This window comes from Selaginella moellendorffii, unplaced genomic scaffold (assembly GCF_000143415.4).
Source record: "Selaginella moellendorffii unplaced genomic scaffold, v1.0 SELMOscaffold_79, whole genome shotgun sequence".
NCBI classification, from domain to species: Eukaryota; Viridiplantae; Streptophyta; class Lycopodiopsida; order Selaginellales; family Selaginellaceae; genus Selaginella; species Selaginella moellendorffii.
In genome coordinates, this window is record NW_003314340.1 from 715,698 (window position 1) to 742,804 (window position 27,107).

The following is a 27,107-nucleotide window of genomic DNA, read 5'->3' on the forward strand; positions in this document are numbered from 1 at the left end:
GTCGCTCCATTTAACACGAACGCGATTGAACACTATATAACAAGTTTTTTTTTTCTCTTAACAGAAGCAAGGAAAAAAAAAAAAGCGATGTACAACAGTTGCTCGCGAGAACAAAGGTAAAGCAAGACTTACTTCCGAAAAATACAGTGCTTACGTGAACCTCTTGTGTTTCAGCATTGATCCGAGGTCCACTCGACTGGGAACTTCTGAGGGCCAAACCCGGGAAGTGTCGTCCATTTTACTGGCACCCAGAACTCCAGAGTCCTCAGCATTACGCTCCATTGCCTCCATAACGATTCCTCCTCCATAACCACCCATTTTGTGTCAGCGACCTTCTCCAAAAGTGCCAGCCTCACTTGCTGCGTCCGAACCTTGACGTCCCGAATGACTGCGTGAGCAAACTCCCCACCTTTTCCACTCCCTTTGACAATCACAACGTCGCCTTTAACTGGCCAAGGCGGAATGCATGGCTGGTTCCTGGCCTTGAGTAGCGTTCTCGCATGTCCAGCCACAGTCCCGCCACTGAGTCCCCAGGCGTTGAAACTTACATCGTCCCCTGGTTTTAAAAACCACTTTAGAAACTCTGAAACTCTGGAGGCCAAAAAACAGACTCGTTCTTACCGGCACGATCACCGACCGGGCCACCGAACGGTTGTAACGATCCTTCTTCCTGGGAGATGGCGCTTGCGAGCGCTGCAAGTTTATCTTTGATCCTGGAGGCTGCTGTTGCTGGCTGAATCGGCAGTCTGCTAAGTTGAGGTATCTTTGGCTCGACCACACCTTCTAGCATTTGTACTATTCTGCTCATCTTCGGTCGCTGTACAGGGTCCTCTTGAATGCAGCACAGCGCTGTTCGAATCGACCGCTTCGCATCGTCTCCGTAAAAGTACTCGATTTCCTCCTGGAGGCGGTCGTCAACCAGTTCTAGTGTCCGGCCTTCTTCCACCATGCGGACGGCCCAGGCCGGTAAGTACCACTGCTCCGAGCCTTTGGTTAAGTCGATTGTCTCCCGTCCACAGATGAGCTCCAGCAACACCATACCAAAGCTGTAGACATCGGCTTTGGTGGTGACGGAGGACTGATGCATCCATTCTGGAGCAAGGTAGCCTGGCGTTCCTCTCATGTTGGTGATGACCTTGCTTTTGTCCCTGTCGATCAGTTTTGAGAGGCCGAAGTCGGCAACCTACACAGCGCCAGAGGTAGGACTTGAGAAAAGAATAGACTTCTAACCTTTGCTACAAAGTTGTTATCTAGGAGGATGTTCTCTGGCTTCACGTCCAAATGAATAATCTGCTGGTTGCATTCCTCATGAAGGTACGCTAGTCCTTTCGCTGTTCCAACAGCAATGCTAAAACGTTTTGGCCAGTCAAGGATACCTCCTTTTCCTGCGGGCATGAAAACGAGAACATGAATCGTTTTGCTTGCGAAGAAACAGAGATCACGTACCTGGAGCTGAAAACAACCATCTATCCAGCGAGCCATTTGGCATAAAGTCGTAAACAAGAACTCGATGCTTCTTTTCGGCACAGAATCCCCTGAGTTGCAGTATGTTGACGTGACGGACGCTAGCCATGGTATTCATCTCCGCTTTGAATTCCTTCTCACCTTGAGTTGATGTTTGTTCCAGGACTTTGACGGCCACTTTGCTTCCGTCCTTGAGGCATCCCTCGTACACACCTCCAAAGCCGCCGTCACCCAGCTGCTTGGCAAAGTTTTCGGTGATCTTTCTGAGGCTGCTGAATGAGAACTTTTGCGGGATAACCGATGGGAAGAGGTCCTTGATCTCGGGCTTGGAAGAAGGCTTGGCTTGAGGTGCCTTTGCTGGCTGCTTCTTCTCGGCACACAGCGCCGCAAGAATGGCCAAGGCAGCAGCTCCAAGGAATCCAGAGAGAGCCACTGTTGCTTTATACTGGGAAACAAGACAACGTATAGAAAAGTAAGCTCAAGTTTTCTCTTTATACCTTGATAGATTGTGTTGCTGGCTGCTTTCGAAACGACAGGCTAGCGAGAAGTGATCTTCCAGCTCCGAGTGATCGGCGAGTTTCAAGCATGTGTCCTTGACTATGAACCTTTGCAACGAAGTTAGTGATGAAATTCTTTCTTTCTTTCTTGATAACTTACTGAGTTCTCGCTAGCATTTTTGGAAATCGCAAGCAAGCTGTGGACGTTTTCCGTGGCGATGTTGGCCGCGCACCGACAGTTGGAAGCATTGCTACAAATGCTGCACGGCCTTTCACCGTCGGAAAGCTGGCAGCTGTGGCGTCTCGAGGAAAGAAAACGCTGCGACCTCGACCTGTGGGAGAACCAAAACGAGAATTAGACGTGATGGCTACGTAAGGAAAGACTAAGCGAGCGACGTAAGTAGCTATCCGGAATCTGGATGGAAGAAAACAGACAAAACAGACAACTTTAATGCTTTACAGGCAGCACCAGCTTTACGATTTTTTATCTGGACGAGATCTCTCGCTAGTTCGCTCCAGCTGCTGAAAGAAAGAGAAGAGGATTTGGAGGGACGGACGGATGGATACTTACACCAGAGAGTCACTCTCGGAGCACTCGACGTCGACGTGAACAACGCCAGCGTCACTGAGAAGAAGCGCCAAGGCCGAGTGGCCGCTTAAAACTTTGATGGGATCGTAGCTTCCAGGATCACAGCTACAGGAAAGTGGAGCTCCTGGTGGAGGTGGTCCATGGACGAGATGGAGTCCAGTGGAACTCAGCTCGGCATGGACGGAGAGATCGCAGCTAGATCTCCTTCGAAAAAAAGGGGACCAGCTTTAGCGAACAACAAAGGAGAAGGAAAGGAAAGATTTCTAGTACCTGTTGCTACAGAGACTCCATGTCCATACTTGAGAGGTCCCGTGGTAAAGGACGAGGCCTGTGGATTCCATGGAAAGCCTGTAAGGACCACTAACCTGTGGCACCACCAAAGCGATCCAAAGTTGATTTTCCAAGATGGTGACACTCACTTTAGCTTTCAATCTTTCAATCGAAAAGTAGAAATCTAAGCAAGCAAGACACCATAGGAGAAGAATCTTGTAAGAATTGGAAGAGACTTAGAGCAAGCAAGAAAGCAAGCAAGACACCATAGGAGAAGAATCTTGTAAGAATTGGAAGAGATTTAGAGCAAGCAAGAAAGCAAGCAATGAGATTTATCCTGTCTTACCAGTTGCATGCCTGGATCGAGAGCCTGACCAGGGAGCAAAACATCCACGGGACGCTGGAAACTCTCCCACGCGACGCTGCCATCGCGCTCGTCCTTGACGAGCAAGTTTCCATCGCTGCGAAGCTCCAGAGAGGAAGACAATGGTGGTGAAGTCGCGGAAGAAGAAGAAGAAGATGATGACGAAGAAGAAGACCACACTGGATTGCGTTGCGAATCTAGCAGCACCAGCGCGTTGTGGCGGAGCTCGAGCGTGGCATTCTCGCCAACGAGGATGGGCACTTGCTTGTCATCACTGGCGCACCACACTCTTCGCCGGTGCCTCGCGCTTCTGTGCGGATAGAGGAACACCGCGAGGACGAACGCTCCCGCCGGGCGAGGCGCGGCGAAGAATCCAAACGCGAATCTGGGGAGCACCCACGAGACCCAATGTGAGGCACTGCTCGGATCAATCGACACAGGATTCGAAAGAACGTGGAGCCCGCTGCTCGCTCGGATCGATCGAGAAAGAGTGAAAAGAAAAGAGGGAGAAGCTCCATACCTTGTCTCTGGTGGATGTAGTATCAACCTTGCAGCCAAACCAGGTTTTTTGCCCAGAATTGTGAGCTCGCCACTGTTGCTCCAAGTCTTTCCTGGATCATTTGGACTTGGAAGTGAAAGATTGTCATGGCTTCCATCGTCACTGATTTGAATGGTCTTGGAGGCGGTGCTAGAAACCATAATAGCCATGAGCACGAGAAAGGCCAAGAAAGTCTTGTCCGCCACCACCACCGTGAACCTCAACTTCATGAACTTGTTCTCGCCAGGAAGGGCTGTGTTCTTTCTCTTCTTCTTGCATGGTTTGCTTCTACCTTGGTGCATATCTAAAAGAATTTGCTCGCAGGGAAGGAGAAAACGAGAGGAGAGCGGAGAAAGAATTAAAAAAACCAACCTTTGGTAAGGCCTGGCATGCTACCCCTCACAAAACAAAATATGCTTGCTGCAAAGGACTAAGCGTTGTGTCAAGTGTGACAAAAATGTGACAAAGATGTGCCAGAGAGGAGAGGAAGGAAAAACGAAAGATTGATGGATGGAACATCTTGGCATCAACCAATCACAACACCAGCAGCTCCAAAAAGCTTCTAGGACGGAGATGGTCCACGAAAAAGGAGCTCAAAATCCATTCGTTTCTCGCGAGCAAGGCCGCGAGGGAAGAACAGGCCTTATCACATTTGCGGTGTAAAACCTGTCATTTCTGATAGCAAACACGCAATTGCTCGTCAAAAGAGGGAAAGAACCACTCGTACACACACACACGACAATATGAACTTCTCTCTTGATCCTCTCTAGAGAGCACTGGAAGGAATTAAAGCTCTGGGATGAGTGATCTTCATTCCTTCTTCCTCCTCCTCCTCTTCTTCTTCGTCCAGGCAATGCTGGATGATCGTTCTGTCAAAATGTGATTGAGTGCTAGCAGCACTGTAGCTCTCTGATCACAATCCTCTCTCGACGATTTTTTTTTTCCTACTTTTCCCTGAGAGCTCTGCTATTTGTTGCTCCAATCCAAGAAAAAAAGTGAAATTAGCAAAAAGAGAGATTTTTTCCATGAATAAGTAAAGTGCATGAATAAGTAAAGTTCCTTTAGCAAATAAAAGGCACACAGTCACTACTCCATACCCATCTTCCTCATAGCAAAACGAGTGGAAGTTTTTCCACCACCTTTTTTTCCTGGAAGAGAAATTCCTTTCTTCTTTGAAGAATTAAAATCACGCATATCAATGGCGGGCGACGTGATCTCCACATGTTGTACGCAATAAAATTGAAAAACTTCGAGCGCTTCGCTGGAAAACAAAAACATTCCTGGACGAATTCCTGGCAAAAAAATTTCTTCGTAATCAAGCAGCCCCTCTTGAAACAAATCTACAGACCTTTTTCTCTGTTGAAGAACAAAAGAAGAGACGTGCGTTTTTTGAGTCAGTCGTGAAATGCCCGAGAGGAAACGAGTACCATTTTGTCCAAAGTGATCACGAACCATAGAATAGAATTTCCATCATCGCTTGATCCGCACAAGTTTCTCTGCAGCATTATTAAAAATCTGTCAAATGGATCGTGCCGTCTTCTTCCAGATCTCTCATGTTCGGGAAAGAGTGTTCATATTGTTTCTTAAACAAGGACCAAGCTCCTCTCGTTTGGTACGTATTTTCTGTGGTCGAAATCACGTTAAATCAATCGAGCGATACTCACCCGTGTTTTCTTTGATTTCTTCACGCTCGATCTTCTCTGTCCCTTTTTCCTGATGAAAGACAAGCTGAAATGCCAGATTCAATCGACCAATGAGCGCAGCGTACCTCCCTGAAACCTTGTCTTGTTGTTCAGTGATATTTCTTTTCTTTAGTAGCTTGACAGGAGAAATCGTGGACCGCGTCTTCACCCTGGAAAGAAGAAAAGATAGATAACTAGTTTTAAGCTTCATGCGATAGAAAAAGAAAATATTACTCGAACCAGCAGCAACCGCAACAGCGATCGTAAACACAACAGCTGTTGTGCAACGAGCACTGAAACAAGAAAAAAGGAGAATAAAAGGAAAAAGAAAGAGAACTGTGCTGGAAGGCGAAACATCAGCTAGATAGAGCGGTCTGGAGTAGTCTGGAGCAGTCTGGAGCAGTCTGGTGCAGCAAGTTTTCTTTTGCGTGCTGCAAAACCGGGCGACAGCAGCACTTTTGTCAACAGCGATTTTGTGACTCTAGATTCCCTGCTCATCAAACAACTCAAGAGATTAAGAAAATACTTTTGATTGGGAGTACCTCCAGCTGAGAGGAAGAAATATACCACGCGCCAGACAGGGGTCGAACCTGTGGCCTTCTGCTTAGGAAACAGACGCTCTATCCACTGAGCTACAGGCGCATTAGGCAAAAGCTGTTGAGTATTAATCACCTCAATCTTGTATTTCTTCCACTTCCAGAGCCACTTCGTTGCGCCGGAACATCGGCGGAGTGAAAGGAGGATTATACTGCACGGCGCACACGAGCTTTCAGTGTTGATTGCCACTCCAGCGATAGTTTCATCTATACAAACCTGAGCCACCTCTACTCGAGCACCAGGTTTTACTCGCACCTTGCCATCCAGCTTGATGCTCTGCCGCATCTTTTCTTCTCTCTTCCTCACCTCTTCGTCGCTTACCAGTCCTGAAGAAGTACTGTGATCTTCAGCACTAGCTCGATCTTTGTCACAATACCTGAGAAGCTTGTCACAGCCATCAAGGCCGCTGGCACACGTCTTATTGTCACCGAGCTGTCTTCCGGTGTAGGCAAAGTTTCTTCCGTGTAGCTTGACGGCATCACGAAAGCCATTTTCCATTCATCCTCGGCTTCCTGTGTGTAGATCAACAGAACTTTAGTATAAACAGGAGACGAAACGAAACATAGAAACAAAAACGTGTAGTACCTGTGTTGAGACAACAGGGGTTGTCATTTCCAGCTTGATGGACTCGTTCTTGACAAGCACAGGAGTCGTCATTGCCATTTCCTGCTGCTTGGTGTTCTAAGAGAAAACGAAGAGAAAAAGAGTAAATAATTTGATTGAAAGCTCTTGGCTTTAGCAAAAAAGGTGCTAGCCTTCCCAAATATGTACGTTGCAATTGTGTTGAACGCCTGCGACGAGCCAAAGAACTCAAAACCTTTTTTTCCAGGCATGCTCGTTTCGGCAACAAGATATGACTGCAAGCCAACGATAATTTATAGCAGAAAGAAAGAAAGACTCTCACCTCGACTTGGCGAATCTCATAGCCATAGTGCCGACTGATCACCCGGTATGGAATAGTCTCCAGATCAGGCACTAAAAAGAATACAAACGTTACCAACTTAATCAAGTGAGAGAGCTAACAAAACGAAAAAGAAAAAGAAAAAGACCAGTCATCAAAGCTTCCTCCATATTCCTTGCCTGTGAGACCCTGGCCAGCGACGAATCCAGTTGCTTGATGCTATCGGCGAAAAGCCTCTCGATTCCTGGACTAGCAGCGCCATACTTGACAATTTGAGCGAGAAATCTTCCATTACATACCTTGCCTCGTTTTGGACGCAGCAGTGAGTGAGAGCGCTACGAGCAGAGAAGAGCGCCGGTCGCCAAATGCCGCCCTTGGACACGATCGCGGCACTCGCATTGCCATCGCCACAGCGCTCGCCAAAGAAGCCATTCTTTCAAAGAAGGAAAAAAAAAAACCCTAATATGCCACGTGTCGTCACTACAAGACCTAAAAAGATCCAAAAGCCCTAAAAGGATTTCCTCGCGCCAGACAGGGGTCGAACCTGTGACCTTCTGCTTAGGAAACAGACGCTCTATCCACTGAGCTACAGGCGCCGGCGAGATGACGAGGTTTTAAAACAATAAAACCCACGTGTTTAATTCTAAGTAATTAAGCCGGGGTTTTAGGAGTTTTAGGGCTCGTGGAGAAGGCGATGGCGGACGAGGAGAGCTCTAGCGCATGGCTCCACTCGGCGCTGATGCGCGTTTGCTCCGATCAAGCGGCGTTGGGCCTCCAGCTCGATTCCGACACCGTCGCCAGTCTGGTTTGCTACTGCGAGCTCGCCACGCCCGCCGACGCCGCGGAATACATCGTTGTAAGTTCCTTTCCTTTGTGAATTCCCTGTTTCCCATCTCCAGGGAAGAAATGCGGCATTGCCTTCTCATTGATTTTGCTGGCAGAACATTGTCGGACACGAATCGTGCGTGGAAATCGTCGAGGAGTATTTAAAACGGAGGACCACACCGCCAACCACGATCAAATCCAGCACCGGTACGCCATTGCAAGCATATCAAAAGCCTCAGGAAGAATCGACGTGGTCGGCCGGAGGGAAGAATGCCTCTCGAGCTGGAAAGCAAAAAGTCGCTAGCGGTCGCGAGGCAAATCCTGCTGCTGCCGCTGCTGCTCCAACTTCTTCCACAAAGGCTGCATCGTCTAGAAGAGAAAAAGCTTCCTCTGGAAGAGCAAAAAAGGGAGTGACAGTGGCGGAGGCAAGCAAGATGATCCTCAATCCCGGAAAGCCTTGCGACTGCCAAGCAACGCGGCACGAGCTCGTGAATAATTGTTTGTCGTGTGGGAAGATCGTCTGCCAGCAAGAGGGTGAAGGCCCATGCAGCTTTTGCGGTGCTCTCGTGCTGAAAGAAGGCAGTGCCTATGCTGGTCTGGAGGGAAGTCTGTTGCCAACTTCGGAGGCCGAGGCTGCCGCGCAAGCGTTCAAGGACAGATTGGTGGAGTACGATCGAAACTCGGCTTCTCGCACGACTGTCATTGACGACCAGAGCGACTTTTTTGAGATCGAGGGTGATTCTTGGGTGTCAGAGGAGGTAAGTGCTCTTGCTCTCTTGACAAAAAACTTACGTGTTTTATGGAGCAGGAAAAGCAACTACTGAGGAAAAAGCAAAAGGAGTTTGAGATGGCAGAGGAGGAACGCAAAAAGCGAGTTGTTGTGACAATTGATCTCTTGGGCCGCAAGGTTTGTATTGTATTGGGAATAGCGACACGGATTGTAACGACTTTTACTTCTGTTTTTTCTTCTTTCACAGGTTGCCATGGCTGGTGGACCAGAAGAAGCAACAGTGGTTGGAAGCAGCAATTCAGGGAGTTTGGCAACAGCGCATGACCGGGAGAAAACTTTCCGCGTGAAAGCAAGTCCTGACGTTCGAGAGCTTCCGGTCTATGTCAACACCGAATCGTCCAGAGATAGAGTAAACAAGAGCAAGGCAGCCTCCACAAGCACGGCGGCAGTGACCGGTCGAGTGCAGTACCAGGACGAATTTACGGAAGCATTACTGGGTCGCAAGATGGAGCTTCTAGAGATTGATACAGCACAACAGCATAAGTGGCAGCAACCAAGGCTAATGAAAGGATCGTCAGCATTTGAGGAGGCGTCTCAGAGCTTCGAGTGTGCATAGAATTTCACGGGCTGGATAGCTGGCTGGCTGGTCACGAAATGGATACAAGGACGAGAACTGGTTGGTCACGCATTAGTGGGAGTTTGGATCAACCAATCCTTGCTGGACGTGTGGGACTAGAACAGCGACTTGCTTTCTTACAGGAGGAGTTTTCCGGAGTGTAGTGGTTGCCGCTTTTCGTACTCTAATCACTCCTTTTACGTCGTGAGCTGGTCTTTTACATTGATGTGAGCTTTCGTTTTTTCCAGGAGCTTCCTTTCGTTCTTTGGTGCGGAGCAAAGATCTCGGCGGAAGCGTAAGCAAGTTCTCTTCTCTCCATGATTCGTATACATTCAATGTGGGATTTTTTTTGGCCAGGTGAAGCGCTCCAGCCGCTGAGAATGGTTTCGCTCTTCGTCATTGCGGCTTCGCTGCTCTGGAGTCACTGGTACATCGACTTTGCACAGGGATGCATTGCTGCCGAGAAGGATGCCTTGCTCAAAGTCAAGGCGCAGATCACGGAGGACCCAACAATGTGTCTGGTTTCATGGAGGGCTTCTTCGGCGGACTGTTGCAAGTGGTCCAGGGTAACTTGTGACCCCGACACCGGTCACGTTGTCGAGCTCTACCTCCGGAATTGCTTCTTCAGGGGGACCATCTCCAGCTCCGTTGGGAAGCTCACAAAGCTCAAGTCACTCAACGTATACTTCAGCAAGCTCAACGGGAGCTTGCCAGCAGAGATTGGGAGCCTCGAGCGGCTGGAAGTTTTGGAGCTCCAGATTAATCAGCTGGACGGGGAGATACCATCTTCGATAGGACGTCTTTCGAGGCTGAGAGTGCTGGATCTCTCCGACAACCGCTTCACCGGCAGCCTCCCGGCATCCATTGGCAACTTGAAAGCTTTGGAACACTTTCGAGTTTACGGGAACTCTCTCAAGGGGACTCTCCCCGAGTCCCTGGGTGGACTTACCGCGCTGGAGACGTTCGAGGCTTACGACAACCAGTTCAGAGGTGGCATTCCGAGCTCTATAGGGAATCTCACCAAGCTCCGAATCCTCAACCTCTACAGCAACCAGCTCAATGGAATTCTGCCGTCGACTATCGGTGCCTTGACGTCCCTCGAGATGCTCGTCCTCCACAGCAACAGGCTCAGGGGTGCCATTCCGGAATCGCTCAAGAACTTGGTGGAGCTGGAAACTCTGGCACTCTTTGGAAACCGGCTCAGGGACTCCATTCCAGACGTGTTCGGCTCCTTGAAAAAACTCCAGTTCGCAACCTTGTCCGACAACCGGTTTAGAGGAGACATCCCGACGTCGCTGGCTAGCCTGGACAAGCTGGTTTCTCTCGACGTCTCGCGGAACGCAATGTCCGGCCAGATCCCGGAAGCGCTGGCTGGCAGCTCGGGCTTGTCCAACTTGGACTTCTCGGACAACCAGCTATCCGGAGTGATTCCTATGAAGATCATGGCACTGCCGGAGCTCAGATACTTCAACGTCTCCAACAATCGTCTGCATGGCCAGATCCCGCAGGTTGGAAGGTTCTCGGCTTCGGCGTTTATGGGAAACCCCGGGCTTTGCGACGCACCTCTTCCACCTTGCACTGCATCAAGCGAAGAAAGCACCTAGTTTTACGTCTAAAATTCACTTTGCCAGGTACTAATCTATACATCTTGAAAAGAAAACTTTTGTTCTTTCTCCCAGGTGTGTCGGGAGGTATTGTTTACTTGCTTCGTGCTCACGTCGATTCCATTGTGCTTTGCGTGACCAGCATTAGGATCCAACTGGAGCATTTGCCGAGACGTCGGGCTTTTCGTAGCTGAAAACGACTTGATTGCCACGGGGACTGGGACTGGAGGGAGGAACTTGGATGTTCTTGGGCAGCCGGTTAAACGTGACGAGGTTCTCGTGATCCATCGTCCCGGCCTGGTCCCTGGCAAAGATCGGCATCACCATCAAGCACCAGAGCAACATCAAAACCCGAGGTACCATCCTGAGAAGAACTCTGACGCTCTTTTCTCTGGAGAGGGATGTTTTGTTTTTCTAGCAGCCGAGGTGGTCGAAGGCAATGTGTTTGCCGCAATGGTTGAAATTACGCGGTGGTGGTGAGTTTGTCAATTCTAGTTTGTTAAAATTCTTCTCTGGCACTGTTGCTACGACCCGGCTTGGTTGGTGCTTTGTGCTCAATACTTTTCAGAGTCTTTGCGAGACAGGACAATGTGTTACACGCGTTGGCTCAGATCTACAAAGTTGTCAAATAGTTTTTTCTCTCGATCCTTTGCATTCTTTCTTCCAACTTTGAGAGTCTTCTTCCAAAGAAGTACCAAACCTTCTACTTCCAAAAACTCGTCTTCTTCGCTCGAGTAATAATAAGCTTTGTTTTCATACTGTTTTGGTGTTCGTAGCTGGAGTCATGGTTTCTGGCTGTTGATCCGGGACTTTTAGCAATATCAGCGCGTAGTTTTTGACATTGTGATTGTCTTTGCTTTCTTTCCAAGGTTTGAAAGCGTTGGGATTGTACGTGATTTGTTGACTATTTGAATAAGTCATGCTCAAGATTCAGGTGTGGATGAGATAAGAGCAACAAACAAAAGTCCAGTTTTAATTGTTTAAGAATTCGATGACACGACTATGTACAGAAAGAATAGATCCAACCAAGTCTAAACACAAAAATAAAACTCTCCTTTGGTGTGTGTACGTGTTCTTCCCTCAGCAAAAATGCAAGACTTTGGAGACTCTTGTCAAAGTATCTCTCAATTTCCTCCAGGATTTGGCCCCGAAGGAGGAGGATCATCGAAGAACTTGCTTCTCCCGTTCCATCCCGCATGGAGCTCCCGCAGCGCTCTCGTGCATCGATCCAGCGCCCCCGATGCCGCCACGCGAATCGCTTCCAGGCTGTGATGATGCCGGTGGCGATCGTGGAGATTCCTGGCCGAAGAACACACACAACTGGAAGAAACCAAGAGAAGAGCCAGCAACAAAGCCACTCCAACACGACCCGGTGGAGCCATGAAAACCACTCTCGATCGTGTCTAGATGATCTCCTCTTGACTCTCTCTCGCGCTTTTCCTCTCGATCGATCAATCGATGGACGACTTTGGTTTTATACCACGCCCCAGGGATTTGCGAGAGAAGATCAAGCAAAGCAAAGAAAGCGCAAAGAAAGCGCTTACCACTCTACTGCGATGATAAGAATTTCCCCTTGGAAGACGAAAGAGTGCTAACTTGGCTACCACGCCACCACCAATTAAAGATGTTGTTCATAAAACACGGTTTTGACCCTAGGCCAGCCAGCGCATACCATTCGTCACCCTACTTTCACCCAGAGATAAGTTTTCTTGCTCTATCAAGCAACAACCAGCAATTTTACCACGAAACTCTTGCACCAAACTCTCTAGTTTAGAGTTTTACCCGGAGAAAACTTCCACCCAAGAACAGCAAGGTCTCGAGTTTAGAAATTTCAACGGGTTGAAAAGGAAAAAAGGATGCGAGGAAGTGCCACTTTTTGGTGTCCCAGATCGTGGGCTTCCCGCAAAATCATAGCCGGCATTTCGCGTAGCCGACCCATTTGACACAGTAAATTTTCTTAGTTAAGCGGTGAAGAGCTCCGCACGCCACCTTAAGCGGGTAAAGATTCGTCGTCAAAAATAGCCCGGAGTTTTTCAACGCTTGAACTTGAAATTGTGCACGTTCAAAAGCACGAATATGGGAAAACCAGAAAAAAAAACGTTGAATGGTCAAGAGTCAGCTACTTTAGAACCAGAAAAACAGGGCCAGTCAACCATTGTCATGCCGTAGGCGCGTTCACGAGTCGTTTCCATGGCAGTTCCTGGGTGAAAAAACCAAAATATAAAGCTGGGGCACGCTCTCGAGTGGATCAATCACGGGTTCTTCCAAGCATACGAATCGATATCACTCGAATTTTTCCACTCGGGCGATCATTAGAGTCTTCAAGGAGGAAGGAGCAGAAGATTACGATCTCAACGATTCCTTCTTCCTCATAGGAATACATATCACCGGTTTTGAAGATTTTGACAACGCGATTCGGATCCGGAGAGATCGTTCTAGGCTCTTTGGGAATGGCGAGATTTACTCAAGCGCTGGCTGCTTTCCTTGTGATGATGGTGATGTTCTCTCCGGGTCTTTGCGAGTGCCATGGTGGAGTGAGTGGATCTTTGTTCGGGATTGGAATGAATAACAGTGAAGTGGCGATCAATTCGACGGGTAACAGGAAGATGTTGCTGGAAGGCCAAGTTTTCCAAAAGCTTCCCAAGAATACTCCAACAGCACCATCGGGTCCAAACAAGGGTCACAACTGAGAGAAGGTTATCAAACTTGGAGCTGTTGCTGAGGAGTAAAAAGATGAAACTCAGACATTTTTGTAAATAGATTCATTTATAAATGTTTTCGATTTGAGGTCTATCTTTTAGTTCATCATAGTTGTCTCCAAACCGATCGACTTGAAGCTCAAAACATATAATTTCTAAATATAACAGCAAATTCTAGAATATTCTAATCTATTTATTTACACATATGTGGACATATTTTTTGTTTTCTGAAGCATGCCACATAAGCAGGCCACCTAGGATTGCCCTTACAGTGACCTGGGTTTATAAACTATAAATGTGCTTATAATTTTTGACAGTTTTTAAGATGATTTCTATAATTAATGTTCCAACATTTTAAAATAAGAAAGAGTAGAATTAGAATACGACAACAAAGTTATCTGATTATTCAGAAAGATGTAATTATGTAATTATTCAGAAAGTTTATTGTGGAATATAATATAAAGGCATTAATTAAATGCAATTTAAAATTTCACCAAACTTTATTCTGATAGATGATTTTGAAGAAAAATGTAGTTTATTCATCCAGTTTCATATTAACTTTTTGTTTAGAATTTTTTTTTGAGAATTCTTAATTGAATTACACATTAATAAACTAAATTGATAATAATACTAAGAATAACATTATTATTAAACAAATATGTAAGGCACAGTAATTTCTGGTTTGCTTCAGAAATAGAATTTCTTGGTCTGTTTGGTAGTAGTGAATATACCGAAAATATATTTGAATATTTTAAAATATTCTACCATCTAATAGTTGTTATTCATTTAGATTAATCTTATATTTATAATTTATAAACATGTTTATAATTTATAAGCTTTTCTAAACACTTCCTACTATTAATATTTAATTATACTTTTCTCAATATATTGTTATATCTATTAAAATAATTACTTATTCTTGAACAATAAATATAATAAATGTAATAAATGTCTAAAACTCTAAAAAAACTACAGCTTCTCGACTAAGGGTCACAAATAAGAGAACATAAGAGCTATAAAAAAATCAAAATGTACATAAATTTATTCATACTTTCAAATAGCTCGAACTTTCATCATTACTATAAACCATTTGTAACTGCTTGAAACCAATGATTTTTTCTCCTCTCTCGCGTCCCATTAACTTCTTCCTTCACGGGCCTGCCTACCTCAAAGCTTGGCCTCTCCTTTTTTTGTGTCGTGCGAGTACTCCGTGACCACCCCCCACCTCTAGCAACATATTCACAGAAAAGTGAAGCTCCCTTCTAATCCCAATCCCAACATCAAAACAATCACTCGAGATGTAACGGAAAAATATACGACAATAGCGAACCTGTCCAATCCTCCACACACTAGGTAGATCATAGGCGTCCTCATTTCTCCATGCTGAATAAATTGCCCAGAGATAATGCCAGGCTAACTGTTGTGAAAGCTCCACTTGGCTTCATCTTGGTGACAAGAATTCAATCCGCTAAGATTCCAGGCCTTGCTGCTCGCTGCTCTTTCAGCAGCCATTTCCTTGTCCGCACTGTCAGGTAAGGTGTAAGTGATCTAGACAGGGGAGAAAACAACCAAGGAAGAAATCACACCTACATTCATCGATGCACGGAAGAAGCTCGAGTAGAAATGGCGCGCGCTCTGAAGGAGAAGCTCCTCCCTAAGAACCAGCGGCAAAAGAGCAAGGCAAGTCCTCCGGAAGACAGGTACTTCACTTTCACTCCCGATGATGCAAGAGGAACTTGGGCCGCGGCTCCAAGACGGTCCACTCTCTCCAAATTGAGAGACTCGTTCAGGCTGTTCGAAAAAACCAAGAGCGGGTTAAACAGGAAATTGGCACAAGATGGCACCGACCTCGTCAAGGACAGAAGCAAAACCGGTCTAGATCCTCCAAGGTTCTCCTGCGACGGTATCAGCGAATTCAAGTTAAAGGAACCACCCCGTCGTTCTCTTGACGGTCGAATTCTCCTCGGAACAAGCGACCCTCCAGATGATCCTCCATCTTACGAGCCACCTCGAAGGTCCTTCGACGTTGGCATGCTGTCAAAAACGTATCAGAACTCGCAGCAGCAGCAGCAGCAGCAGCAGCGAACAAACGTTGTCGCACGGCTGATGGGTCTGAGCGACACTCATCTGGACGGACCATGCCGCAAGCTTGAAGACTTTTTTAAAGATGAGCTTGCTTCAAAAGGAGAGAAAACCAATGTCAGCGTCACCACAGTTCAAGCCGAAAGCAACGTACCAGTGCTTGGCCCCGGCGTAAAAACCGACAGCTCGCCAGAGAGAAACCAGCAGCAGCAGCAGAAAAGTCAAAACTTTCCCAAGGCCAAGCAAGATGTGATCTCCACCATGCAGCAGCAAGCTTCGTTTCAAAAGGTCGTGGAAAGGCTGGAGAGGCTTCAGCTATCGGAATCACTCAAGCAGCAGCAGCACTGCAGAGCACATGACAGTGACATCAATCCACAGCAGCACCCCGTCGAAGAACGCACGCCTGGGGATTCTAACTTGGGAGGACAAAAGTCTCTTTTCGAGGAGCTCCTCAAGCTGGAGGAGCTCAGAGCAAGGCCAGGAGCCAAACAGCTATCCAAAAAGTCCAAACCAGGCCCTCACCATCACCATCAAAAGATTTCCCAGAGCACTGATTCCCAGGCCAGAATTTCCATCCTCGTCCTCAAGACAACGCAGGCACCACGACACAGTAGCAGCATCACGCAAGTTGGAGCTACTAGCACTGGCAGCAAGCGTCCAAAGCAATCTTTCACCACCAACAGAGAAAAAAAAGTTCCCAGCGCTGCCGATTGCAGAGGCGGCAGCGCTAGAAGCACGCAGGCGACAAAGACACCAGCTAGAAATACCAATCACAGGAACGCAAACCAAGAAGACGCGAAAATTTTCCTTCCAACGATTCCAGCTACGGAGAAGAGAATCCATACCGTTTCGCGATCCAGCTTGATGAGGCCGACGATCGCGAGCTCCGCGCGGGGCCAGCGGCATCAGCGCCATCGGATCGTCGGCGCCGCGCCTGGCGCTCCAAAACCTAGCGAGACGCCCGCCAAGAACAAAAAAAATTCAAACGAATGGAGCCCTAGAAGGGACCAAAGTGAAAGTAGAGCCGCATTACTTACCTTGCGAGAGAGAAAGAAGCGCGAAGTGGCGGCGGCGGCGGCGGTGAGCTCGAGAGTGGACAGCGATGGTGGCGATTTGGGAAATGTGACAATCTCGCAAGAGAGCTGCGAGAAAAGCTTCCGACAGTACGATCCAGGCACAGAGGTTTGTGTGAATTTTTCTCTTTGGTTTTGTTTGTTCTTGCTTCTTGGTACTTGCGATCGATCAAAAGCTTTCTTTTCTTTCCTTGCGTTCTTTCTTGTTGGTATTCGTTCTTCTTTGTTTCATAGTACTTTACGATCGATCGAGCTCCAGGTTTGTGTGAATTTTCTCTTTGGTTTTGTTTGTTCTGCTTCTTTGTACTTGTAATCGATCAAAATATTTCTTTTCTTCTTTCTCGTTGGTATTCGTTCTTCTTTGTTTGAGAGTACTTTGCGATCGATCGCGCTTCTCATGGTTCTTCCCACCTTTCCTTTGTTTTTCTTTGTTTCTCGATGGTCTCACTTACGATGATCTACTTTTCTAATGAACTTCTCACATTTTTTTCTTTTTTCTTTCGCCAGACAAGTACTGCTGCTGCTCCAGGCTCTGACCTCCGCTCGTCAACAAAACCAAGTGTGGATGCGTTTGAGAATTGGAGCCCAGTCTCGGTGCTCGAGCGCCCAGTCTCGTACGAAGATGAGGACGAAGATCTCCACCACTGCGACGTGGCCGCCGCAGTCAAGCCATCTCCAGGTAGCGAGCTTTGCATAGTTTGTTCTTCAAGTTCCAAAAGTCTCGGTCTTCATTCCTCTCCTCGCTTTCGTTGTTTTGCACAGATCAACAAGTCAGAAATGTGGAGCCTGACAAATTCCGCGACGCGTCGAAGATTTCGCAGCCGGACAAGCCGGCGATGATTCGGAGACAACCGTTGCCAGAGCTGCCGAGCCTCGAGGTCTTCAAGGCTCCATTTTTTAGTGCTTTTGACGACGAGCATGACTCGTCGATGCACGTCTGCGTAGATCACTGGAGCCACCACCACCACCGCCACCATCGCCAGCAGTGCTGCGCAAAGTGCCTGGCGCAAGTTTGCATCCAAGTTGACACTGCGATATTCGACGACCTCGTCTACGATTCAATCATCCAGCTCAATGCGCAGCACATCACAAAGTGGATGAGGATGAGCATGCTCTCCTAAAACACTAACAAGCCGGAGAGATTCTCAACATCACCACCATTATTTTACTCTTTCCTTGATCCTCACCAATATCGTCTCCCCCCTTTTTCCATCCATTGGTCGATCCATCCATCCATCAAAAATCTCTTTTTTCTTCTCCAATTCGCTCTCACCGCCGCACGCACGCACGCACGCACGCACGCACGAACAAACGAAAAAACAAATTCCTCTCGCCGAGAATTCGAATCTGGCAGCTCTCGAGGGTGAAGAAGCAACAAATTTGATATACAGAATCATACACGAGAGAGAAAAAAAACCAAAAGCTTGCCAAATTCCAGTGTCTGTTTCTCGACATTCATGAGTGAATGAGACTGCGCATCGCTCATCCAAAAAAATGTGTTTTCTCCTACAAAAACTCGCTGGATCATCCTCTCAAAACCGCGGATAGATCGGAACCACGGCCTCTGGCAGTGCCCGATCCGGCGCCGCGATGATGCACGGCTCCTCGCTATACGCCTGGCGCAAGAATTTCAGGAGCTCATACACCTGCTGCTTAGTCGCGGCGCTGCAATCTACGTGAAGCAGCAGCAGCAATCGCTCAAACGTATTCGCATCCACCGCCCTCTTGCGCATCAATCCCTCGCTGCTGGAGAACTTACACAAGCTCCAGATGATCGAGACTGCGAGCTCGGTGGCGAGGGTCGAGACCCGGAACATCTTCTTGGCCACCGCGAACATCCCCAGCTCGTGGCCCGCGAAGGAATCCCTCCCCTCGGCGCTCCGGCACAGGAGCTCGAGCACAGACAGTCCGAGTTCCGTACATGACCGGCTGCCCAGCTCGGGTAAGAGCTCAATGACCCGGTGTACGGCACCCAGCGCGACGAGCCGGGCCCTGTTCCTCCGGAGCTCCAGGAGCGATCGCATCGCCTCGAGCCCCGCGCGGGGCATCGAATTCCTCCTCCCCTTGCCCGTGGTGGATGATTCGCTCGCGAGCATCCCGACGAGCGCGACGAGAAGGGGCTGACTGGAGCCCAGTTGGAGCTTGAGATCGCAGTCGGCGCTGGCGAGTTTCTCGACGATCGAAGCGGCGTTTATCCGGGCCTCCGTGCTGGAGCTGCGAGACAAGAGAATTGCGGTGGATGATCGCGCCAGCCGTGTCAGTGTGTCGTGATCGTCGGCGTTCTTGGAGGAGGTGGTGGGCATCAAGAACAAGATAGTGCCCAGTGCCTCCTCGACAATCTCGCTGCTACTGGATGGCGATTCCAGCACCGCCATGACCGCTGCCATCAAATCCTCTCGCAATTGAGGGCTCATCTTCTGCTGCTGCTTGATCAAGCTCTTCCTCACGCTCCGGAGCTCCTGCGCTAGTCCAATTGACGAGCTACACAGTCTCTGGATCGTCACTGCTCCTAGAATTTCACAGCCTTGCTCCTCTTGCCGGCCATCCTTGGTCAGCGAGCTGCAAAACGAGTGGATCAAGCTCCGGAGTGTGAGATTGGGCACAAGCTCCGTGCTGGGCATACTCTGCATTGTCGCCGGGCACGTCGAATTCCCATCGGCGATCCACTTCTCGATGCTCTTGCGCTCGTATGTGATCCCCGTGCACAGCGTCACGGGGTCTCGCATGAGCTCCAGCGAGATTGGGCACCTAAACAGGGGGGGAATGGTGGTCGCCATGCAAATCGAACTGCTGGGCGGCCCCAAGATCAATCAATTCTTGCAGATTCTGCGACCCAATCCGGCCCCCCAATCGACTCTAACCTCCGATCGTCCGTTCCAATTCCCCTTCCACCGCCCACTTCGCCTTCCACTTCCTCCACTTTGTGCTCTTGGAGAGTGGACTGTTTGTCCTGCTATTTGTTGTAACCTACTGTTAAGTATTTATACGTGGATGGATGGGCTACACACGTTGCCACACGCAATTGCCCCCTGTGATTTTGCGCTTCGTCAAATCCGCGTCCAAAGTCTCCTTTAGAGGAACTTCCGCGGCGTAAACTTAAACACACCGCCATTCCATTCTTCCATTCCATTCCAAAGCAGGCCATTCCAAACGGGCAAAAGTACCTCTGAGGAGAAGGAAGAGGAATTTGGGGGGGAACTTTCTTTTCTCGGGATTGTTTGAACGTTTCAATTCTAAACGAACTCGCTGCTGATCACGCATTTAGTACTTGCTCTTGGGGGCTGTTTGCTGTTTTTAAGTCAAGATTCCTTGGATTTGCAGTGTTTAATGTACACGGCGGTCCCAATCAAAACCCCATTGACCCCGCGCTAAGTGGCCGCTGATGCAACACGACGACGACCAAAACTCGTCTTTAAAGCAAGCAATAGAGCGGAAAAAAAGAGTATACTTTGCGGCTGATTGACTGACTTTGCTGGCCAGCAGCAGAAAAAACGGCCATCTCCCCCACGTTCAAAGCTGAAACATCCTAAACTTCAACGATCACACAGCCCATTGTCAACACTGTGAGAAGAGTATTCTAAACTTACTTTTCAATAGTAATCCCCTCTCCATTGTCAACACTGTGATCACATCGGTTTTAAAAGTTCTTGTCAACACTGTGATAACATGATTCTAAAACATCTTGTCAACACTGCGATAAGTTTATAACAGCGATTCTAAAACTTCCGGTATGATCATACTAAAACTTCTCTATCTTAAGAAACTCTGTCAGCTGTGTGACCACATACTAAAACGTCTTGCCATCACTCTGGGAGATCATTCAATCAAACTTATTGCCTGGTAAGAGCATCTCTCTCTCTCTCTCTGTGTCTCCGTGTGCGATGGTGGAAAACTTCACGATCCAGTAACAGTGATAGCTTGAGGTTCAAACTCAGGTGTTCATGCATGGGCCATGACCTCTTTGTTCCAACCTGAAAGATGGTGACTAAAGCTCCGAAGCTCCGCTACATGTAAAAGAGGCTCTATACTATAGCTGCATGAGAGCTAAGCTAAGCTTTCAAGCACTGTGTGCGTGTGGGCTCGTTGCCTCTTTACATATGTTTCTGCTTTGTACCCGGTCCACTACCGCGGAGGAAAAGGACTGATGGGAAACTTTCTGGAAAGTCAAGCAAGCATAATGTGTGTTGCGTGATCGTCGAGGGTTTCCTGTGTCAATCCATGCTACACAAATCAGTGCTTGGATTTCTAAATCTTTGTTCTTCCCAAAGGGTTAAGAGTTGTCTCCCTCTTTTTTGAGCGGATTAAGATGCAACACCCACCGAGGTTCTGTCCTTCGGCCCATTGCTTTCATGTTGGTCCAGCACAAAAACGCCCGTTTCCGCCAATTTCTCCAGATTTTTCTATCAGCCAATTGTACTCAATCGATTCATGACTCACAAAGTTTCGGTGTTATACATGACTTTGTCTCTTTTTTCTCTTTTGCTGCTCCAGGGTCTCCATTCAATGCGCGAGATCTCAACAGCGCTGCTGCTTTTCCCTGTTTGCCGCCATATTTGTAGGAAAATCAGTACAAAATCCAGGGACGAAATTGGAAATGTTCGATTCATCATCCCACTAAATCTGGTGGTATTGCTTGTGTTGATTTCAGCAGCAGCACGATCGAGCACGAGTTGACCGGCGCGAGTACGAATATCCTTTTTGACATGATATCATTGTACAAGAGAACACTACTCATCATGCTTAGATTAGTGCTTTCTCCTAAGTTTTGTAGGCATGTCCTCCTCATTCATGAATTATCCACTCAGAGGGTGATGCTGATCACTGATGATCATCCATTCCACAAAAGCAAAGAACGAGTACTTAATCCCAAAACAAAGCAACCTTGCAATGATAATCAAAGAAGTTCAGTCCCACTCATACACACATAGATGATTTGTCCAGCCACCAGGCATATCCTGTCACCAATTTCTTCCAGCTTTCAACTAGTGAATTGCTCCAATTCAAGCTCTCTCTGCACACTTTGAAATTGACACATCTATTCCAAGCTGAGTTGGCCACTCCCAAAAGTCTCCCCCACTTCTTTTTACAACACTATAAGACCCTCCCACAGCACAAAAACCTGCTTGTGCTGCCTTTTGCCCTCCTGAAACATTTCAAACTAGAGGGAATATGCCAGGTCTAGAATGAATGGCTGGTTGGGTGGCTGGCTGGCCAACTTAGCAGAGAGCAAAAACTCAATGAATGCCTCCAACAGGAATAGAATAATCATAATGCTCATGGGTGGTTGGTCAGTCAGCCCTAACTATTTTGCCTCCCCTTTCTTTTTTTTCCTTTTTCTTTTCTTGGAAAAAGGTGGTATATGACAGGCATGAAAGGCACCACCAGTCAGACAGCAGCACTGCAGGCCAGCACCTCACATTTTCTTGGACCAGTACAAAATAGGGGTTGTCAAATGGACATCATCAATTCTTATTCTACATAAAGTCAACACCACCTCCCAACACACCATTCTCAACATGTATATTTTTTTTTTCCTGTGTTGTATGTATACTGTACCACTTCTCCATGATGTTATTCAATCCCCCACCAGCTGCCTGGCTGGAAATTTCCTGTACTGTACAGCCCCACAAGAACACAATTGACTTGGGGCAGGGAAGTTGACAAAAAGCCAAGAACCCTAAAAATCCCCACCACAACCAAACAAAACAAACTTGCTTGCTTGTGAATGATTGATTGATTGATTCATACGTTCTCAAAGGGCACCGCCAGCCCACTGAAAAATCTTGTTCACCATCCTCTTTTTATACAAAGGAGAAAAAGAAAGCACAGGAATCCCATCCAGAAAACCTGCTCCATCACCAAAATTTTTTGAAGCTCCTTGCAATCACAAACAATGTGATCCCCCCACGCCTATGTACACAGCTCCAGCCACAATCGACCTTCCTCTTGTGTTCTTCGAGCCCATGAAGATCAAAAGTAAAAAACCACGGCCCCCCAAAACTTTGATCTTCGCAAACTCCTGCAATCGAATCGAGCAAAAGAGAGGAAGAAGATCACGCGGCAGCTGTGAGGAGGCAAGTGTTGTCTTCCTTGTTCCTGTTCTTGCCGCTATCACCGCCAGCGCCATCGTTGTTGCTGCCACTCCCATCGATGCATTCCCTGTAAGCCCTGTGAAGAAGCTTGAGCAGATCCCCGGCCTTGTGCTTGGTCCTTGGATTACACCCAATCTGGAGGAAGAAGAAGAGCTTGGGGAACAAACCCACCTCCACCATCCTCCTCTTGACGATCTCATCCGGGCAATACTTGCAAACCGCCCACAGCACATCGATCGCGTACTCGGTCGCCATATCCGACACCTTGAACAGCTTCCGCGCCACCGCCGGCACCGCCAGCGCGTGCCGCGCCACCGCCGCCCGCCCCTCGGCGCAGCCACACAGGCATTCCAGCGCCGCCAGGATCGCCTCGGTGGTCACCTTGTCCGCCTCCACGAGAAGCTCCGCCAGCGGCGCCACCACGCCCGTCTCCACCAGCCGGACCCTGTTCTTGAGCGGCGGGCACACCGCCAGCACCGCGCGGAGGCTCCCCCGGATCGCTGGGCGGTGGCGCCGCTGGGAGTGATCCTCGCCCACCAGGCGCACCAATCCCTCGAAGATCCCCGCGGTGGCGCCGACCGCGCCGCGCGCCTCCTTGTCCGCGCAGCACAGCTCCTCGATCAGCGCCGCCGCCGAGACCCGCGTGTGGAGATCGCCCCTCTGGAGGAGCCGGGCGATGGCGGCGAGATTGCGCGGGGAGAGTAGCTCCTTGCGAGAGGGCTCGTCGAGATTCGCGATGAGCGGCGGGAGGAGGGAGAGGATCTGGGCTTGCGAGTCTTCCTCGTCTTGCTCTTGGCCTTGATCCTCCGAGAAGGACGATACCAGCACTGGCGCTAGCCCCGCCCGGATCAAGAGCGTCTTGCTCCTCTCCTCCTGGCTCCTCGCGATCAATCGCTTCACCGCCACGGGGCGCGAGCGGGGGATTCGCAGCTGGGCGACGAGCACTTGCGCCTCGCGGAGATCCATGGGCTGCTCGCGATCGCCCCGTGCGCCACTCTGGAATCGATTCGCGGCGCACCAGCCGTGGATGATCCTCTGGAGCGTGTGATTGGGGATGAGCTCGTGGGAGTGGAGCTCCTGCATCGTCACGGGGCACGTCCGGCGGCCCTCCTGGAACCACTTCTCGATGCTGGAGCGATCGTAAGTGATACCCGTGCACACGCTCACGGGATCGGCCATGAGGCACAGGGAGATCGGGCACTTGAAGTGCGATGGAACCTCGGGGTGATGCTTGCGCAGCGTTTCCTCCTGCTCGTCGAGACCCATTTCGCGGACGGTGATTTGGGGGCGACCCACTTCCCGATCATCAAGAACGAGCACCGCCCAGGCCCGCAATCGATCCAAATCCCCCCTTTTGCCGAGCGTGGCGATGGTCGATGGCCCCAAATCCAAACCCGAGTCGCAAACGCTCGGAGATCTTTGCCTGCATTTAACGATCCTGGGCTGGGCTTCTTGCCAGGAATCCCCAAGATCACACACACGCGGTACGAGTGGAGTAGCGCAAAAGATCGCTGCTCGCGCTCGTGGAAGGAAGGAGAAGAGTGGAAGAACCCTAAGGGAAAAGCCTGTGGAAAAAAGGGGTGGAAATAAAAACGAGCTTTTTTACCGAGGGTGGTAAATTTTGGTGCGGTGCCGGTGGTGCCTGCCACCGCACAGCACTGACTTTTGCCATGAATGCCTCCTCCCCGCTTTTAGCGGGTCAATGCCGCGTTTAATCGCGGGTTTTTCCCCCGGGTTTAAAGCGAAGTCAACTTTGCTTAAACCGGGTCGAGATTTGACCTGGTACCGAAGTCTCCGCGAATGGATCGATTCCATTCCATCCATTCGATCGATCCAAGTCTTTTTAGGGCTCTTTGCGTCGCTAGATTTTTCCACTATTTTGGAGAGTGGAGCGGTGGTCAGTCAATTGGATGATATGAAAATGAAACCTTGGAACGATTCACGAGACGTTGAACCAAAGAAAGAATGGAATATGAAAGTATAGAGTATCGTTTATCTATACTACCTACATGATGGATTTGTTTAGAATTAAAACCATGGGGGAGGGGTGTTTTACGACGACTTTGCTCCCAAGCAAATGCCGGAAAGCCTGTTGTTGTGCGATTTGTTTGATGGTTTCCACAGCTTGGGTTCGAAGCACCTTGCTCGAGACACAGCAAACAAACAGACAGACAAAAACAATGGCAGGGCCAAAAGCTCGTCGAGCAAGCAAGCAAAATGCCCGCAAACCATATTATCCTCGTGAGTGGAAACTCTAAAGCCAAAAAATCAATCCATTCCAGGAGAGCTTTGTCCCTTGGTGATCAGATGGTTGTCCAGGAAACCGAAAGATTTTAAGATATCAAAGGTCGGTTTTTCCCTTGCTTTTGCGTACGGACTTTTCCGATTTCTTCTATTCCCCCCGGGCCGTACGGGCCAAAGCTGTGCACTCATTCACGGAATCAATGAAAGCTAAACAATGCCAAACCAAGGACGGGGACTTGATCTCGCGCATTGTTTGCTTTCTTCCCAAAGACATGTTGACATTGTCATCCTCCTCACGGACAGACAAAACCATAGAAAAATCATTCTTTTCAATAGGTGGTACCTCAAGCAAAGTATAGGGGGACTGATTAGAGAAAAACCAAGCTTCCAGAACCTGTGCTAATTTACAAAGGTGATTCACAAGAATTATTGTGGCTGCTCCAAGAATCAAAGGGTGAATGGCATGTTGATATCGAAGAGATTCGCGGATGTAAGTTGTGGCTCCTGTATCCAAGAGTTATAGATCGTAGGCTATACGAGTTTCTAGAAAAGAGATACGAACCTGCGTTAATCCACCAGCGACGCTTCCACCGGTTAAAAGCATTCCTATAAGAGTTGTCACACCGCCCCCGCCGATCCCTCCCGAGGAGGTATTCGCGTTCCGGATAGCCTGACGCATCCCATTCAAGACACTTCCATAAGTTTTATGCCCGTGCTCAATGGCCTGGATAAAGCAATAAGTCATAGCTCCAGTCGAAGTAACTTTCGACAAAGCCTGCAAGTAGAACAAGATTTAGCTGCGAGCCTACGAAACTTTGCGACAGAACATACAGAAGTATCGGCCGAAGTTTGCCCGTCGTCACAGCCACTGAATGAGAACGCGTCGCCGCCGCCGGTACCTTTCCAAGCCCCGGATCGAGGCCGATGATCTTCCCAAGCAAACTGGCCATAGCTGCAAGAAACGAGAAGAAAAAAGAGGCCTTTTGAGAGACTTTTGCGTAAATCCCAAGTGAGGCATACCTGTTAAACTTGCAGAGGAAGGGAAGATCCAGCGCAGTCCCGCTGTGGCAAGCATCGATAATGCAGTGGAGCTTCACTCCACGAGGCAAAGGCCTGACTAAAGTCGCGTTGAGCTCGTTGTCCACGAGCATTCCTTGCGTCTCAAAGTCCACGGGACAAAGCGTCTCGTCATATCCGTCAACCTCTTCGCCCGTGTAGTCCCGCTGCTGCGATCCATGGCCGGAGTAGTGAAAGACGAGAGAATCTCCCGACTTGCACCCCTGGACGAGCCAAAACATTGCCATCCTCATGTTTTGCTTCGTGGGAAGTCGTAGAGGGTCTCTCTCTTCCTCTGGATCATCACGAAAAAACCAACTTTCAGAAAATACCAAAGAGTCGAATCAAAGTTACCTGTGAGCATGAGGATCGAAGACTCCGGGAACTGGAACTTGTTCATGAGCAAGAACTTCATACACTTGGCGTCATTGATGCAACCTTTGAGCTGGTATCGCGAGTACTTGTAGCTGATCCCGACGATGAGCGCTCGCTTGGATCCATGAGCGCTGGGAACACTCGGGGAGTACTGGAGGGGATTGGCAGGAGGAGCTCCATTCGAGTATGGCGATGGTGGGACGTTGCGAGGCTCGGCGATGTGAGTGACGGCATGGCAAAGCGCACAGCGAATGGCCTTCGCTCCAGCCGGGAGTTGCAAAGGCGTGCGGCAATTGCTACAATTGACGAGCATGTAGGACGCCATCCAGCAAAAAATTCCTCCAAAAACACGATCGAGGAGCTAGAAATAGAACCAAGAAAAATCCTCGAAGAGCTAGAACCAAGACCCAAATTCACTGCTGCCCTGGAAGCGTTTCTCAACGATCTAAGTGATCCCTAAAGAACCCCAAATTCTCTCTGCCGCGATCGCACTGCCTCTAGGCTTACCTCGCCTTGATCCATCGCATCGCTCCCCACAACGAGCGCCACATAGGAGGACCTCTAAAGATCGCCTAGGGGTATCTCCCGACGCGCACAAATGGAAGGATCCACGAATCTAAGCGCCTAGCTACACGAGAAACACCGTCCGATCTGACGCCCCGAATATTCCCAAAATATGAGAATCACCCAGATCCATGACCTAGATTCCCACAGAAAGGTATATTATCAGGAATAATCTCTTCTGTACAAAAGGTATATTATTAGGAATAATCACGGTATGTTCATTTTTAGGGCTTTTCTTTTATTAG

At 48.7% G+C, this 27,107-nt stretch overlaps 7 protein-coding genes, 2 long non-coding RNA genes and 2 other non-coding genes across 16 annotated transcripts; 3 read left to right on the forward strand and 8 right to left on the reverse strand.

The window, feature by feature from the left end:
- Nucleotides 1-37: 37 nt before the first annotated feature.
- LOC9656705 (G-type lectin S-receptor-like serine/threonine-protein kinase SD2-5) lies at nucleotides 38-4,645 on the reverse strand. Its single transcript, XM_024660969.1, has 10 exons — nucleotides 3,705-4,645; nucleotides 3,167-3,569; nucleotides 2,821-2,915; nucleotides 2,533-2,754; nucleotides 2,122-2,293; nucleotides 1,962-2,069; nucleotides 1,447-1,909; nucleotides 1,231-1,385; nucleotides 622-1,183; nucleotides 38-556 (listed from the first exon to the last, which is right to left on the reverse strand). The coding sequence occupies exons 1-10, from the start codon at nucleotides 4,022-4,024 to the stop codon at nucleotides 171-173; spliced, it is 2,886 nt and encodes a 961-aa protein (XP_024516737.1). The 5' UTR covers nucleotides 4,025-4,645; the 3' UTR covers nucleotides 38-170.
- Nucleotides 1,822-2,494, forward strand: LOC112341206. Its single transcript, XR_002990464.1, has 4 exons — nucleotides 1,822-1,936; nucleotides 2,001-2,081; nucleotides 2,136-2,357; nucleotides 2,424-2,494. It is a non-coding gene; the product is annotated as an uncharacterized LOC112341206 (long non-coding RNA).
- A 78-nt stretch (nucleotides 4,646-4,723) lies between the features above and the next one.
- Nucleotides 4,724-7,352, reverse strand: LOC112341239 (heme-binding-like protein At3g10130, chloroplastic). Of its 4 annotated transcripts, none has more exons than XM_024661097.1 (12): nucleotides 7,202-7,352; nucleotides 7,051-7,146; nucleotides 6,906-6,976; nucleotides 6,757-6,858; nucleotides 6,587-6,682; nucleotides 6,378-6,513; nucleotides 6,218-6,327; nucleotides 6,077-6,152; nucleotides 5,639-5,894; nucleotides 5,491-5,574; nucleotides 5,071-5,435; nucleotides 4,724-5,014 (listed from the first exon to the last, which is right to left on the reverse strand). In XM_024661097.1, the coding sequence occupies exons 1-8, from the start codon at nucleotides 7,332-7,334 to the stop codon at nucleotides 6,078-6,080; spliced, it is 819 nt and encodes a 272-aa protein (XP_024516865.1). In that variant the 5' UTR covers nucleotides 7,335-7,352; the 3' UTR covers nucleotides 4,724-5,014; nucleotides 5,071-5,435; nucleotides 5,491-5,574; nucleotides 5,639-5,894; nucleotide 6,077. The 4 variants fall into 4 exon arrangements, with proteins under 4 accessions (XP_024516865.1, XP_024516864.1, XP_024516862.1 ...); XM_024661096.1 differs by having other exon boundaries at nucleotides 5,972-6,152; XM_024661094.1 differs by having other exon boundaries at nucleotides 5,947-6,152.
- LOC112341240 lies at nucleotides 5,914-7,498 on the reverse strand. Its single transcript, XR_002990481.1, has 2 exons — nucleotides 7,454-7,498; nucleotides 5,914-6,001 (listed from the first exon to the last, which is right to left on the reverse strand). It is a non-coding gene; the product is annotated as an uncharacterized LOC112341240 (long non-coding RNA).
- On the reverse strand, nucleotides 5,974-6,046 carry TRNAR-CCU. The gene has a single exon. It is a non-coding gene; the product is annotated as a tRNA-Arg (tRNA).
- On the reverse strand, nucleotides 7,426-7,498 carry TRNAR-CCU. The gene has a single exon. It is a non-coding gene; the product is annotated as a tRNA-Arg (tRNA).
- Nucleotides 7,499-7,576: 78 nt separating this feature from the next.
- LOC112341226 (activating signal cointegrator 1-like) lies at nucleotides 7,577-9,277 on the forward strand. Its single transcript, XM_024661046.1, has 4 exons — nucleotides 7,577-7,758; nucleotides 7,844-8,485; nucleotides 8,536-8,634; nucleotides 8,705-9,277. Exons 1-4 carry the CDS (start codon nucleotides 7,597-7,599, stop codon nucleotides 9,071-9,073), a joined length of 1,272 nt encoding a protein of 423 aa, XP_024516814.1. The 5' UTR covers nucleotides 7,577-7,596; the 3' UTR covers nucleotides 9,074-9,277.
- Nucleotides 9,268-11,433, forward strand: LOC9656706 (probable leucine-rich repeat receptor-like protein kinase At5g63930). 3 transcript variants are annotated; one of them, XM_024661049.1, is made up of 3 exons: nucleotides 9,268-9,368; nucleotides 9,431-10,704; nucleotides 10,753-11,433. In XM_024661049.1, exon 2 carries the CDS (start codon nucleotides 9,454-9,456, stop codon nucleotides 10,675-10,677), a length of 1,224 nt encoding a protein of 407 aa, XP_024516817.1. In that variant the 5' UTR covers nucleotides 9,268-9,368; nucleotides 9,431-9,453; the 3' UTR covers nucleotides 10,678-10,704; nucleotides 10,753-11,433. The 3 variants fall into 3 exon arrangements, with proteins under 3 accessions (XP_024516817.1, XP_024516816.1, XP_024516815.1); XM_024661048.1 differs by having other exon boundaries at nucleotides 10,820-11,433; XM_024661047.1 differs by lacking the exon at nucleotides 10,753-11,433 and having other exon boundaries at nucleotides 9,431-10,746.
- A 6,343-nt stretch (nucleotides 11,434-17,776) lies between these two features.
- On the reverse strand, nucleotides 17,777-19,469 carry LOC9656707 (U-box domain-containing protein 26). Its single transcript, XM_024661108.1, has one exon. The coding sequence runs from the start codon at nucleotides 19,306-19,308 to the stop codon at nucleotides 18,064-18,066; it is 1,245 nt and encodes a 414-aa protein (XP_024516876.1). The 5' UTR covers nucleotides 19,309-19,469; the 3' UTR covers nucleotides 17,777-18,063.
- A 3,115-nt stretch (nucleotides 19,470-22,584) lies between these two features.
- On the reverse strand, nucleotides 22,585-25,180 carry LOC9656708 (U-box domain-containing protein 25). Its single transcript, XM_002987194.2, has 2 exons — nucleotides 25,036-25,180; nucleotides 22,585-24,188 (listed from the first exon to the last, which is right to left on the reverse strand). Exons 1-2 carry the CDS (start codon nucleotides 25,178-25,180, stop codon nucleotides 22,585-22,587), a joined length of 1,749 nt encoding a protein of 582 aa, XP_002987240.2.
- On the reverse strand, nucleotides 25,175-26,973 carry LOC9657437 (metacaspase-1). Its single transcript, XM_024661070.1, has 5 exons — nucleotides 26,278-26,973; nucleotides 25,888-26,218; nucleotides 25,699-25,819; nucleotides 25,430-25,642; nucleotides 25,175-25,371 (listed from the first exon to the last, which is right to left on the reverse strand). The coding sequence occupies exons 1-5, from the start codon at nucleotides 26,621-26,623 to the stop codon at nucleotides 25,315-25,317; spliced, it is 1,068 nt and encodes a 355-aa protein (XP_024516838.1). The 5' UTR covers nucleotides 26,624-26,973; the 3' UTR covers nucleotides 25,175-25,314.
- Between the last annotated feature and the right edge of the window lie 134 nt (nucleotides 26,974-27,107).

Excerpts from the sequence above, each read along its gene's own strand:
- LOC9656705 (XM_024660969.1), bottom strand. The coding sequence starts at position 4,024 with ATGCACCAAGGTAGAAGCAAACCATGCAAGAAGAAGAGAAAGAACACA. Across the intron at positions 2,916-3,166 it reads TCGATCCAGGCATGCAACTG|GTTAGTGGTCCTTACAGGCT; the intron begins GTAAGACAGGAT and ends GTGGTGCCACAG. Across the intron at positions 557-621 it reads CCCGGTCGGTGATCGTGCCG|GGGACGATGTAAGTTTCAAC; the intron begins GTAAGAACGAGT and ends TTTTAAAACCAG.
- LOC112341239 (XM_024661098.1), bottom strand. The coding sequence starts at position 7,334 with ATGGCTTCTTTGGCGAGCGCTGTGGCGATGGCAATGCGAGTGCCGCGA. Across the intron at positions 6,859-6,905 it reads ATGAGATTCGCCAAGTCGAG|TCATATCTTGTTGCCGAAAC; the intron begins GTGAGAGTCTTT and ends GTTGGCTTGCAG. Across the intron at positions 6,328-6,377 it reads GGCTGTGACAAGCTTCTCAG|GACTGGTAAGCGACGAAGAG; the intron begins GTATTGTGACAA and ends GTACTTCTTCAG.
- LOC9656708 (XM_002987194.2), bottom strand. The coding sequence starts at position 25,180 with ATGGTTTTGTCTGTCCGTGAGGAGGATGACAATGTCAACATGTCTTTG. Across the intron at positions 24,189-25,035 it reads TGAGTGCACAGCTTTGGCCC|GCTTTTCCCTTAGGGTTCTT; the intron begins GTACGGCCCGGG and ends TTTTTTCCACAG.
- LOC9656706 (XM_024661049.1), top strand. The coding sequence starts at position 9,454 with ATGGTTTCGCTCTTCGTCATTGCGGCTTCGCTGCTCTGGAGTCACTGG.
- LOC9657437 (XM_024661070.1), bottom strand. The coding sequence starts at position 26,623 with ATGGCGTCCTACATGCTCGTCAATTGTAGCAATTGCCGCACGCCTTTG. Across the intron at positions 26,219-26,277 it reads TTCGATCCTCATGCTCACAG|AGGAAGAGAGAGACCCTCTA; the intron begins GTAACTTTGATT and ends GTGATGATCCAG. Across the intron at positions 25,820-25,887 it reads TTCCTCTGCAAGTTTAACAG|CTATGGCCAGTTTGCTTGGG; the intron begins GTATGCCTCACT and ends CGTTTCTTGCAG.
- LOC9656707 (XM_024661108.1), bottom strand. The coding sequence starts at position 19,308 with ATGGCGACCACCATTCCCCCCCTGTTTAGGTGCCCAATCTCGCTGGAG.
- LOC112341226 (XM_024661046.1), top strand. The coding sequence starts at position 7,597 with ATGGCGGACGAGGAGAGCTCTAGCGCATGGCTCCACTCGGCGCTGATG. Across the intron at positions 7,759-7,843 it reads ACGCCGCGGAATACATCGTT|AACATTGTCGGACACGAATC; the intron begins GTAAGTTCCTTT and ends TTTTGCTGGCAG. Across the intron at positions 8,486-8,535 it reads ATTCTTGGGTGTCAGAGGAG|GAAAAGCAACTACTGAGGAA; the intron begins GTAAGTGCTCTT and ends TTTATGGAGCAG.